The sequence below is a fragment of the Mustela nivalis genome (genome assembly GCF_964662115.1).
Source record: "Mustela nivalis genome assembly, chromosome: 20".
NCBI lineage: Eukaryota > Metazoa > Chordata > Mammalia > Carnivora > Mustelidae > Mustela > Mustela nivalis.
Genome location: NC_139039.1, coordinates 8,090,126 through 8,102,760, shown reverse-complemented (window position 1 = coordinate 8,102,760; position 12,635 = coordinate 8,090,126). Strand labels below are relative to the sequence as shown.

The following is a 12,635-nucleotide window of genomic DNA, read 5'->3' as shown; positions in this document are numbered from 1 at the left end:
TTTTGAACAAACCCCTTAGACACAGATTACAGTCTTTTCTAAGGACAGCAGCAGCATTATTATTTAATAATCAGCAGGGCCAAGACTATATGGTGAGAATTTACATCTGTGAGGTACCTTATGGTTTATAAAGCACGGAGGCAGATTTTTCCCTTCTGACTTCCCAGCAGTTCTCTGAAGACTGTGGGGCATGGGTTTTGCCATCACAAAGCTCTAGAGGGATAAACCCCGTGAAGGGCCGCCCGGCACCAAGATGGGGACTGTGCAGATTTCCACATCTGCGTCCTAAGGCATCCCATGCCACCCAGGAACAGCAAGGCCCTCACCATGTGGTGTCTTCTGTGTGGTCCCAGGACAAAGGACCCACAACCACCCTTTACCGCTCACAGCCCACGGGCCGGCCACTGTTCTAAGAGCCTTGCACACACTCTTACTTGACAGTCACAAGGATCCTGGGGGCAGAGCTCATTACTGTCATTTTGTGTATGTTCTACACAGAGGAACTTTCCCAAGTCAACAGTGAGAAATGGTGGCAAAATCAAAACCAAGGCAATCAAGCAAACCTTAGGCCCACACCAGACTTACACACAGATGTTCACAGGAGTTTTATTAATAATAATCAAAACCATTAACCCAAATGGCCATCCACAGGGGAATGGCTACACATTCGCCATGTAATGCCATCATATGAAATTCTAGAAGAGGCAAACCTGGTCTATAGTGACCAAAAGTAGACCGCGTTCGACACGGTCAAGTGCTGGGGGTGGGGGGAGGTGACAAAAATGTTCCCTGTCTTGACTGGGGTAGTACTGACAGGACATCAGAACACACTGAACCGTACCCTTAAAAATTGTAATGTAAATTATACCTCAGTTAAGTTGATTTAAAAAAAAAAAAACAGTGGTCTAACTTTAGTCTTCACTGCAGCAGAGCCTCCTAACAGCCCCCTCCACCTCCCCTGCCCCCTCCCTGCCCTTCCTGGCTTGTGCCTCCTCCGCCTCAAGACCTTCAGCCCCCTGGTTCCACCTTCCATCACTGCCTGGCCTTCCTTTCTAAGTCTGGATCCACAATCAGCAACTTCTGGGACCCTCACTCACCCCACCCTAAAATTCCTATGCTTGTACCCCTGGCCATCCCCTTCCTGAGTACAGGTGCCCAGGCCTGAGACCCACACCATTCACTTTCTCCACCCTCCAGGTCTCAGGCGCAAAAGGGCCTTTTAGAGAAAGTGTTTTAAAAAAAAAAAAAAACAGGGGCGCCTGGGTGGCTCAGTGGTTTGGGCTGCTGCCTTTGGCTCGGGTCATGATCTCAGGGTCCTGGGATCGAGCCCCGCATCGGGCTCCCTGCTCCGCAGGAAGCCTGCTTCCCTCCCTCTCTCTCTCTCTCTGCCTGACTCTCTGCCTACTTGTGATCTTGTGATCTCCGTCTTTCAAATAAATAAATAAAATCTTTAAAAAAAAAAAAAAAACTTGAAGGGCCCATTGGAAATTCATATTCTCAAACTTTATCCAAGCCCTCCTGGCTTCCTGGACTCCCTTGTTACCCTCTACACTGTGGCTGATCCAAATCTCTATTCCTCACAAACCTCCTGCCCTTTGACTCTCATGTTATTCTGTCGCTAGAGTCTCCCGGAGTTGAAAGCCAACCTACAGAAATGCATAGATTCTATTTCTATAGAGTCTGATAGTTTTTCCTTCCTTCACAAACTCACGCCGCACGCCCTGGTTCCCCCCAGTAGCTGGACATTCAAAACAAACGTCGAGGGGCACCTGGGTGGCTCAGTGGGTTAAAGCCTCTGCCTTTGGTTCAGGTCATGATCCCAGGGTCCTGGGATCGAGTACCGCATCGGGCTCTCTGCTCAGCGGGGAGCCTGCTTCCCCCTCTCTCTCTGCCTGCCTCTCTGCCTACTTGTGATCTCTCTCTGTGTCAAATAAGTAAATAAAATCTTTAAAACAAACAAATAAACAAAAACAAAACAAAACAAAAAGTCTATCCAGCAACTGTGGGAGCAGCCGTCCTCACTACCTAAACTTCACCTGCAGCTGCTTTATCTGAATGACTTCATTTCATGCTTTATTATTGTACCCATTTTAAAGCTGAGCAAATGAAGGCTCAGGGCGCTTGAGTCATGCATCAAAGCTAGTAATGCAGATATGAAATGGCTGAGCAGGATTCAAACACAGATGCCTTCCTCCCATTCATCCAATTTCAACTGCCCGGTTAATTTTCTGAAAGCTTGATCACATCATTACCTGCGCAGAACCTTCTGAGATTCCAGTGCAGTTTCCTCAGTAGGGTGTCAAGGCCCTCCATACTCGAAAAGCCCAGTTTCTCTAGGTGTTACTTCCCACCACCACCTGCTCACCAGGCCAGTCGGTTCTGTACACGCCTGATACATGCAGCCTCAGTCCCCTTATGCATGTCAGTCCACTTGGAATGCACTTCATTCTCCGCTTCCTAACAAACCCCCACCTACCCCTCTTGACCCATGTCAGCGGCTCTCACCTTTTCCTCTGTGTTCCCATTGTATTAGGACTCCACTGTGAGGCTTAAACAGGGTCTACCTTGCACTTGGTTCCCTCTGCATCTGTCTCCCTGACAACAGACTCCCTGTGGGCAGAGATGATCTCTCCCACTTTGGGTCTCCGGCATGTTCTAGCTCAGGTCTAACGTTCAGTTCTGTTATTGAATGCACTAGCAATCTGCTTGCTCCAGTCAAGTGCACCTTCCAGAAAGTTCCGTGTGCCCTCCCTACCCACTCTGTGAGGGGACAAATATGCTCACTCATGATTTATTACTCCAGCGGGCCCTGACAGCTGAGACCGATGGCCTTTTCAGCTCAGCGACTACATCACGTGCACACCTGTCTCTCACCCGCTGCCTGCCAACCTTCTAGACTGATGTGATCAGCCGCTGAGTCACAAGCTACAGGACCCTCTGGCAGCAGTCAGTTCTCACAGAGCATTCTCATAGACCCCTGAAAGTGCGCTGCACCTGTAATTTCCATGAAGTATTTTCACAACTCCAGTAAATCCCATAGGCAGGTCCTTCCCATTAGTAATCATCTCTGAATTTCCAACAAGCCATAGCTCTCCCGCAGCGTCCATGCACCATAATGCTCCTTGGCTCACCATCTCTTCAACATCCCTCCAGTGGTGCATCTCCAAAGCAAACTGCCCCACAGGCCTCCAAACAGACGTGGTCGGATATGGTCCAGGAAGGAAAAATGGCAGGCCCTCGGCCATGACTGCCTGCCCTCACAGAAGATGGATCTTTGGAACAATTTTCTAGAAGCCACGGGTGTTTACCAAGCTCCCACATCCTTCAATATCCTCTGATTCAGGTTCTAAACAAACTCATAGGTCCCTTGTGCCCCATTTTATAGATCATCAAGTTGAGAGAGCCAGCTCTTGGGTCCCCATCAGTTCTTTTTCAGGAAGAGAAAAGCATAAACCCATCCTAAGCATGTCACCTCTGGCAAGTGGCTGTCACTAGCCTTTGTGACCCCAACCCCTGCTGGAGCTGGGTATGTTTCTAGGCAGGCCCAAACCAGCCCAGGAACTGTGGAAGTCTCTCCTACAAAAAGGAGCCCTTTGCTCTACCTGGGCCGGAATCTCCCCCGTCAACACATCACCTCTGTCCTAGCCGGCTGTGTTTCTGAGGCCCGGAGTCCAGAGCGACCCCTCCACCCATGCCTTACCTTGTTCAGGCAAGGTCGGGGCCGGCCTGGCAGTGCAGAGTGTGGCTGTGACCAGCACAGCCCAGAAGAGGAGGCACTTCCAGCTCCACATCCCAGTGCTGCTGTTAGAGGTTGGTGACCAGGCTCCACATCTCCATGGAGACACCGTCTTGAGCTTGATCCTCCTTTTCAAGCTGACTCTGGGGAAAAGAAACCACCAACAGGTTAGGAAGGTTCCCATGGGAGGTGGGAAGGCAAGGAGAAAAAGAAGTGAAGGAAGGCATGTCACATAGACACCTTGTCCAGAAGGGCGCTCGAAGCAGTAACTTACTTCTTAAGGCACCACGAAGAGAACTGTGGTCCTGCCCCAATCCTGTATTCGGGGTTATAGGCCTTCATTAGACAAAACAGTGCTTCAGCTCTAAAACGACTACCTGAGCATGGGCAACAAGTAAGCCTTGGTGGGAAAAGTATCACGAAGTCCTCCAAGGCAAAAGCCCTGCAATCGTGTGTGCGCTGGGCAAGTGCTCCAGAGCATGGGGGTGCTGCAGGACGCCTGAGTGGGCTGGTGTCTCTCCCAGGACAGACTGCACTTCCTCTAGAGCAAGTGAGGTAGGTAGAGAAGGTGAAGAATTCTGGAATAAACCAAGGACTGGGAAACAGGAGCCAGGCAGCCTGCTGACTGACCCTCTCCAGACCTATGCAGCCAGGAAGCTGAAGTAAGTGGTCTCTTGGGTTCTCTCTTTTGGTCTCTAAAACTACACGCATCATGGGGACCTCTGGTCCTATCAACTTCCCATGCAGACAGAACACAACTCTCCCCAACTTATAAAGGACCTTAGGGTACATGCATCCATGAAATGGACGCAGCCCTCCTCTCCAACGCTGAAAGGTGACAGCTAATGTCCAGCAGGAATGGATCTAGAAGTAGGGCCAAAAAGGTCATACTGAAAAATCAAAGGTCCTTGCCAGGGCCCACCCAAAAAAGCACCCACTTCAGCCCTTTACCCTTCTCAGGTTTGGGGTGGGAAGAACATTTAAAATAACCCCCAAGGGTCTTAAGGAACAACACCGTTGCTGCTATGCACTAAGTGGTAAAGCTTTTGGGGCCCTGTTTGGGCTATGTAGGGTGACATCTCCATCTTCCTTCCAGGTGTTTTTTGTCCTAAATGCTCCAGGGAACCGTCCACGATATTTAGAGACTCTGCCTCCCCGGAACATGCCCTAATGTGGTGCTTTGGCCCTGCCTCCCTGGAGCCAGACAGGGCCCCTCGTGAGTCAGTCCCCAAGAGTGAGTCAGCCCCGGTTGGCAGAAAACCCCCCAGATTCTTGGCTTCATTCATATGCACTTGCCAGCAGGAGTACACATGTGGCCCCGTAGGCTCCATCCCAAGGCTCTACTAACATTTTTTAATGATTTCAAATCACAGGAGAAATAAGCATTTCTCTGTCGATTTTCTAAATTTAGGGAAGGGGGCGCCTGGGTGGCTCAGTGGGTTAAGCCACTGCCTTCCGTTCAGGTCATGATCTCAGGGTCCTGGGATCAAGCCCCACATCGGGCTTTCTGCTCAGCAGGTAGCCTGCTTCCCTTCCTCTCTCTCTGCCCGCCTCTCTGCCTACTTGTGATCTCTCACTGTCAAATAAATAAATAAAATATTTAAAAATAAATAAATAAATAAATTTAGGGAAGGACTTGAAGAGACAGAGCATTTACTGAATACCTACTATGCGTCCAAGCAGGTACTCGCAAAATTCATACCTATAAAATTTCATTTCTTCCTTGCTCTAGCCTTGTGGGCATAGGAATAATTATTCCCCTTTAGGCAGTGGAGAAACTGAGACTGCCAGAGGTCAAGCACTTTGCTCAAGGCCATGCAGCGGGTAGGCAAAAGCACCAGGAGTCCCATCACGCGTTTTCGGCATTGAAGGGCAGGGCACCAGGAAGCAAATGGAGGTGATGGGATCCAGCTCTGTCCAGTACAAGCTCTTTTCTCCAAAGAACATCCCTGTGCCACAAAGAAACCAAGGAGACACAGGCAGATCCAAGGTCACTCTGAGATGGGAGCACCCTCACTCCTCTGGTTGAGAGAAGACTCTTGGAGGTCAATCACAGATGTGCCAGCTAGGACATAGGAGCCGGCACGATCCCTGGCCTGGGATAGACACCATGCTTGATAGAGGACAGCCCTAAGACACATTCCACATCTCACCATGTCCCCCAAATACACCCACCAGAACAAAGATGCACCAGAAAGGTGCACCTAGCTAAGAACCCCAGTCCCACAGGAACCACCAGGGTAATGAACAAATCTTCTGTATCCAGTGGGAAAAGGTGTAGCATCCCGAGGTGATGAAGCTTGCCTTCACTGTAGCAGCCCAACAGCCCCTACCACCACTCAGCCACTCTGTCCCCAGAAAAGCCTTCCCACTTCCTTACAGCTGTGGGCTGGCTGCAGAACTCTCTGGGCTCTGGAGCACTGTACTTCAAACTAACAGGATTGCTTCTCTGCAGCTCATTTCCCATCCCACCCCCCCAAAAGGGTGCAGAAGTCCCTTTCCCACCTTCCCTCTGGGCCTCAAGGCCAGCATCTGTAAAACAAAGGATCTCAAGAAAGCCCAACCTCCCAGCACTGGCTCCTGGAAGAGAAGGTCTGTGGGCAGATGCCCCACTCCACAAGCCGAGAGAAAACAGTGACACCAAACCACATTCTATCTGGGACCCTTGGAACTGCCACCCTCTCCTTCACTACACCTTCTTCTCCTCCTACTAATTAATAAACTCTTAAAATTCCAGAGGGACAGTCTCCTTCCTTCACTGCTGGACAGATGTGACCTATAGCCTTGCAGGTGTCCTCGGAAGCTTCCTCTGAGACCAAGCAGCTGGCTTCATGCTCAGCCTCTCCCATACCCAGCAGATCTCTGGGGCCTTGAAGCCCCACTCCACCTGGGTACAGAGGTCTTCAGGATGGGGGGAAGGGGTGTGGTGCAGACACACAACCTCTCTGCTCTCCCCCTTGTCGGAGGCGGATGGCTGCTGAACCAACACAGGTGGTTATGAGGATCAAATGGGCAGCATCTGGTGAAAGTGCCTGCCCTCTCCTCTCTGAGTGCTAATCCATGTAAGAATTATAAACATTGTGCTTTGAGTCACTCCTTGACAGCACTCTCAGAAGGCTTTGGTAACGGGGCGGCAGGAGGACACGAACTTCCTATCTTTACAAAGTTATTTCTCACTACCCATCTTCAAACCCTATACTCTAGAGGTCCCAGGCAGTAGCCACTAGCCATTCTGAGCCTCTAGATTGTGGCTAATGTAAAGCAGGCTGGGATAGACATGGGACATAACACTGCAGGCTTTGAAAACTTGGTGTGGAAATAAAGAAGGTAAAGCAGCTCATCAATAATTTTTTATATTGGTTACATGTTCAAGGGATAGCATTTCAGATATATGCGGCTAAATCAAACAGATCATTAAAATATCAACCAACTGGGGGGCCTGGGTGGCTCAGTGGGTTAAAGCCTCTGCCTTTGGCTCAGGTCATGATCCCAGGGTCCTGGGCTCGAGGCCCCCCCCCCCTCTCTCTCTCTGCCTGCCTCTCTGACTACTTGTGATCTCTGTCAAATAAATAAATAAAATCTCAAAAATAAAAAAATAAGTAAAATATCAACCGATTAATAAAACTGAATTCCACCTGCTTTTTACTTAATTCCAAACGTGGCTACTATAAAATCTAAGATTACATGTGACTCGTGTTCGATTTCTATGGGATAGCATGACTTTAGGCAATCTCCATGTTCTGCCCTCTTCTTTGTCTTTCCTTCATCCTCAGTGGGCCAAACTCTCTTAGTCTCTAAATCCCACGCCAAATAAGTAAGTAAAGACATTTCATTTAATTTTAAAAAAGCTATCTCTTCTACAAGTCTGAGCCTTCTTGCTGAGGATCTCATTCCTCTGAATTTCCAAAGCACCATGGGATCACAAGCTCCTTAAGAAGTGGGGATGGTGCCTAACTTTTGCTAATACACTTAGCACCCATGCCGTACACAGCAGATGCTGACACATTTGTTAACTGGGTGGACAAGTGAATGAAAGAAAGGTACAGATACTCTTGCAAATGAGACATCTTCTAAACATTTTGATTCTTTAGAACTGAGGAAGTCAATACCAACACATTCATTTCTTTGGACAGGAATAAGACTAATGTTTAAATTTTAAGTCTTTGTTAAAAAAAAAAAAAAAAGGAAGGGGTGTCCAAATGTCCTGGGGTGAGGTGTACCAAAGATGAATAATAGTAAGTGAAACACTAACTGCTCCACCATACTCTGGGAAAACTGCTTTTGAAGACAAAATGGACTGGTGGATCATCACCCTCTTCACAGAGTTGTTCACCCAGGCAATAGCTATTTACTTGGGTGGCGGGGTGGGGAGGACCAAATATATCTTCTTTAATTGCAAGAAGGAGTGGTGGTGAGGAGAGAAATCTCTGCTTCAGACAGACTCAACCTTAGAGCAGAAAGCAAATATCCTAGCCCAAGTCTGGTACTAAATCCTCTCTGGAAACATCAGAATCTTCTCTAAAGCTCCACATCTGGACTCCCACCAGCCCCTGGTGCATTCAGCCCTTGGACAAAGCTCTTGGGAAAGCAAATGCAAGACAAATTTCCCAAGAGGAAATTAAACTCATCTCAAGGGATGAGGCCTTTTCAGAACAAGACATTTGAATCAATTCTACCTCCTTTGCCTCCAGCAGCAACAGGCTCAAACTTTTCCAGGAAGCTCTACCCTAACAGCCATTTTGATGAAAGAGATTTAAAAATGGAGGCAAAGAGGAGTGTGTTCGGAGAAGCTGGATGCTAACAGGAGCAAATCTCCTGTTTTAGGAGCCTTTTTTTTTTTCCTTTTCAGGGCAACACCCCAAACACAAAGCACACAACTGTAAAAACCCGTGGGTTTTCCTTGGGTCTCCATGGCTGAAGACTGCCTCTCAATGTTCAGCGTGCTCTTCCTGCCATCTGGAGTCCAACAGGGCCAAAGCTAGCTGAGGCGTAGGGAGGCCTGGATGGATTCTAATCTCCAGGACAGGTGGGACAATAACAGCATCTGCCATGCTCCTAACTCCATTTCCTCCTGTGCTTTTGCTTCATTTGCTATTTTATTGAACTTTCTAACATCCTTCGTGGCCAGAGGCCAAAGGAAAAGAAGCACCCAAGACTGTTAACTTTGGAACCAAAATTAGTGATGCCCACTCTGGCCTAAATCCCACTCGCGAAAATGCCTACAAAATGGGTATTTGGACCGGTGTAGTAAAAGCACGCAGTGGAAACACATGTCCAAGATGCTCTCCACCCGGATGGCCCTCATTAAAAAGCTGACACTTGGTGATGACTAAGACTGAACGCAAGAGATATTTCAAGGAGCTCGTCACTGATGCAGTCCATAACCACTGCAGCTGGAGCCAGGCCCCAGCAACCTCCCTGTCCCCAAACACCCTGGGCTCCTCTAGGGGTCAGCGGCAGCCCTGGAGCCCCACCCAACAGACTGGGGGGAAATATGTAAACAAGTCAGCAGAGAGGCAGGCCGTCAGGACAGACAGTCGGCAATGGCTCTCCCTTGGTCACTGAAAGGAAGGGAGATGACCCAGGCTTGGGGGTAATTAGGCAGACCGAGACACGTCCCACGGGGCCCTGCTACTTAGCTTTTAAAGCCTCAGAGAGGAAACCGGGAACCTGGGCCAACAGGGAAAATGGCCACTTTCTGCTAAACAGTCTCAAGGCTAAGGTTCTACAGTTTAGACGGGATTCCAAAAAAAGCACTGGTCCGGAGGTGCAAAGGGCAGGGCACATCTGCGGAGGAAACAGTCACCTTAATTACCATGTCTAGAGAAAGTGCGATTTCATTTCAGCCTCCAAAACTACCGCCCAAAGGAGGAAACCAGAGAAGTGTTTTCAATTTGAAAGAGACTGGAAAAGAGAGGGTGAGAGCAACTGACTCTCCCACCCTCTTGCAACTTTGGACCATAGGGTGCTTGCCTACTTCAAAGAACATTACCAGAAACAAAACAACACACACACACACACACACACACCCCAAACCCACCAAACCCTCAACAATCCAACACCCGCTTTCAAACCTACAGCCGCTAAGAGGTAAAATGTCCCACTTTAGTTTCCAAGGACTGCAGCCCACGTAACTCCTTTAAAACGCACAGGGAGAGCCCCTGGCAGGAACAGCATCCGTCCCCCTCACATGCCTCCCGCAGCTGCTCCCGGGGCTCGCTCATGGGAGGGTGGAAAACGGACGCGTGACGCCACCACCGGGCGGCCAGACACCCGACGGCGGGCTCCGGGACGGGGTCAGACGCTCCGGCTGCTCCAGCTACCACTGAAAGGACGGAGAAAGCAATGCTTTCGTTCCAGAAACTTCCCGTCAGGGCCAGTTCCGGGCCAAACCCATGGCCAAAGAGGCCATCTCCAGCAGATGACTCCTTCGCAAGTGCCCCCCCCCCCCAAAAACGGTTGGCCCCATCTCCTACGACGCCTTTTTCTGGCACAATCTAGAAAGCACCGCCACCATCAGATCCTAAATAACTTGGGATCCAGGGTAAGTTTCTTTTCTCCCCAAATCCCAATGCCTCATCTCCAAGTCTCAGAAAATGTTAGAGAGGAAGGTGGGAAGAAAAAGTTGAAGAATCCCAGTTTTAATTTGGGTGAGGGGGAAGGGAGGGAATGGGATGTTAATGTGGCTGCGGTGTGGGGTGAAACGGAACCAGATGCGGCTGCTACATCTGGAAAATGGGGGAAAAAAAAGTGTTGGGGGAGAAAGACACCGCAGTTATTTTTTTTGGTGGGCCAACAGCTTCTGGGCCCAGAAAGGAGAAGCAAGCCTCACCACCGCCACCCCCCGCCCCCGCCCGAAGCTGTCTGGCTGCCTTCTTAGGATATGTGTTAAATGAACTCCATCCACAACGTCAAGGAATTCCTCTACACACGACGGTTCGTTCCTCTCTTCCCAGCCCCAAACATAACGGGAGGCGGGAGCGGGTGGGCAGACGGTCTGAGCCAGAGAAGCAACATCCAGCGCTGCCGAGTGAACCGCACCGGGCAAAACCCTCATCCCTTCCCCCACCTCCGAGAACCAGATTGGAACTGAACGTTCCCCTCCCCCCGACCCCATAATGGGGCTTAACATCACCCGCTGGGCGCCCTCCCTTCCACAAACTTCCGACCCTTCGGAGATGGACTAAGGAGAAGATAACCCCCTCTGGAAAAGGGAATTCCTTTCTCGCTCTCCGCTACAGCAGATTCGGCCATTTGGTGACGACACCTCCTTAAAACCTATTCCAGGAGAAGCTAACCTATCCCTCCACTTCCTTCCCTCTTCAAGCCCCTATCCACCCACCCCCAATCTCGCCCCCAGACTTTCCCCGAGGTGGAAAGGACTTAGAAATACCCCGGGTCCTCAAAGCTACCTGCTGAACTGGGGCGAGTCCCCAGTAGTGGACTAAAAAGAGATGGACTGGAATGCAACACACACACACACACACACTCACACCCCACCTCGCTGCCTACTCCCGCCCAGCCTCCCCAGTCCGAGGACACCGAGGACCGCCGCCGCCTTCGCCCCGGCCCTGTCCCTCCCAGGACTCACCGCGGAGCCGCCGCCGCCTCGCCAGCTCCCCGGCGCGAGTTGGCGGAAAAGTTGGGCTGCAGGAGGAGCGGCGGGACAAGCGCGGGGAGGGGGCGCAGAAGGCGACGCGAGCGGGGAGCTGGGAGGGGAGACAAAAGGGGGGCGCAAAGCGCTGGGGAAGGAATTGGGAGGTGGAGGGGGGCGGGTAACGAGTGGAGGGAGGCGCCGGACCCGACTGGGCTGCGGCGGGGAAGCACGCAGCCGGGAGGCTCCGGCGCCGGGGGCCGCTCGGGACGCCAAGCCCGCCCCGGATCTGCGGGCGCCGCGGCTCTTACCTCACTCGACGCTGCGGTTCCGCTTCTGGAGAGTCCGCCGTGGCTCGTGCGGGCGGGCGAGCGCCCGCGTCCCCAGCTCCGGCCCGCCGCGCCCGGGCTCCGCTCGGGTCCTGGCGGGGCCGCGAGAGCCCCGCAGCCGGCGCTCGACTCCCGGTGGCGCTCGGTGCTCAGCGCCTCCAGCCCGGGCGGGAACAATGGAGCCGAAGCTGGTGCCCCGGAGGCGGGGCGGGGGGGAGGGCTCCCGTCCGCCGCCCGGGGTCTCCAGACCCTGTGGCTCCCCTCTCCGGAACCGGGCGGCGGCGCCTCACGCTTTTCGCAGACCCGGCTCCATCGCCCTGCGGGGGCCCCGGCACCGTAGCGTGCCCGACTGCAGCACTAGGACGGTGCGCCCTGGTGGGCGCCCCTCGGACCAGCCAAAAGTCCTCGGTCTCCGCGGCTTTTCCAGCGGTGGCGCGCGCTCGCGGCCGGGGAAGGCGAGGTCGCCGCAATGCGCTAAGCGGAGTCTCGGTCCAGTCGGGACGTTGCCGCCCAGCTCCAGGCACAGCCCGGGTTCCTCCGCGCGCTGCGGCTGGACCAGTTCGGGCTCCCGCTCGCCGCCGCCCGCTGCCCAGGCCGCCGCACCACTGCCCGCAGGAGCGCTCCGAGCGCTGTGCGCCGGCGAGGCGCGAGGGCTCGCTCTCTCACTCCCACCCGCGCTAGTCCCACCCCCCTCCTCCTCCCCCTGCTGCTGCCTGCTGGGCCTTGTAGTTCCCGGCCGCGGCCCCCGAGAAGGGGGAGCCGGCAGAGCGGCGCGGTGCTCTGGCGCTCCTTTCCTGCAGCCTGGTCTCCCTGCGAGCGCGTGCCCCTGCCAGGAGGGCGCCCGAATTTCAGGCCGTAGACACCCAAGCCATTTGGAGGGTGAGGTGGAGTGACGCTGTGGTCCCGAGGCTGTACGTGCTAGCACCGGCCTTGGGTCGCACTGACTGTGCCTTGGAGAAATGATTCTTCTCGCTCT

General features: G+C 52.5%; 1 protein-coding gene across 11 annotated transcripts in view; it reads right to left on the bottom strand.

Annotated features, from left to right (window-relative positions):
- Window positions 1–12,346, bottom strand: part of FGFR1 (fibroblast growth factor receptor 1) — a 47,374-nt gene extending 35,028 nt beyond the window's left edge. For 5 of the 11 annotated variants that reach the window (XM_082715378.1, XM_082715385.1, XM_082715388.1 and 2 more), the window contains exons 1-2: window positions 11,642–12,307; window positions 3,701–3,879 (exon numbers count right to left, since the gene is read on the bottom strand). In XM_082715378.1, the coding sequence (XP_082571504.1) occupies window positions 3,701–3,791 (91 nt within the window). In that variant the 5' untranslated portion in view covers window positions 3,792–3,879; window positions 11,642–12,307. Of the gene's footprint in view, window positions 1–3,700; window positions 3,880–11,327; window positions 11,610–11,641 lie in introns of those variants that run through there. The other 6 variants (XM_082715383.1, XM_082715386.1, XM_082715381.1 and 3 more) reach the window with 6 other exon arrangements.
- Between the last annotated feature and the right edge of the window lie 289 nt (window positions 12,347–12,635).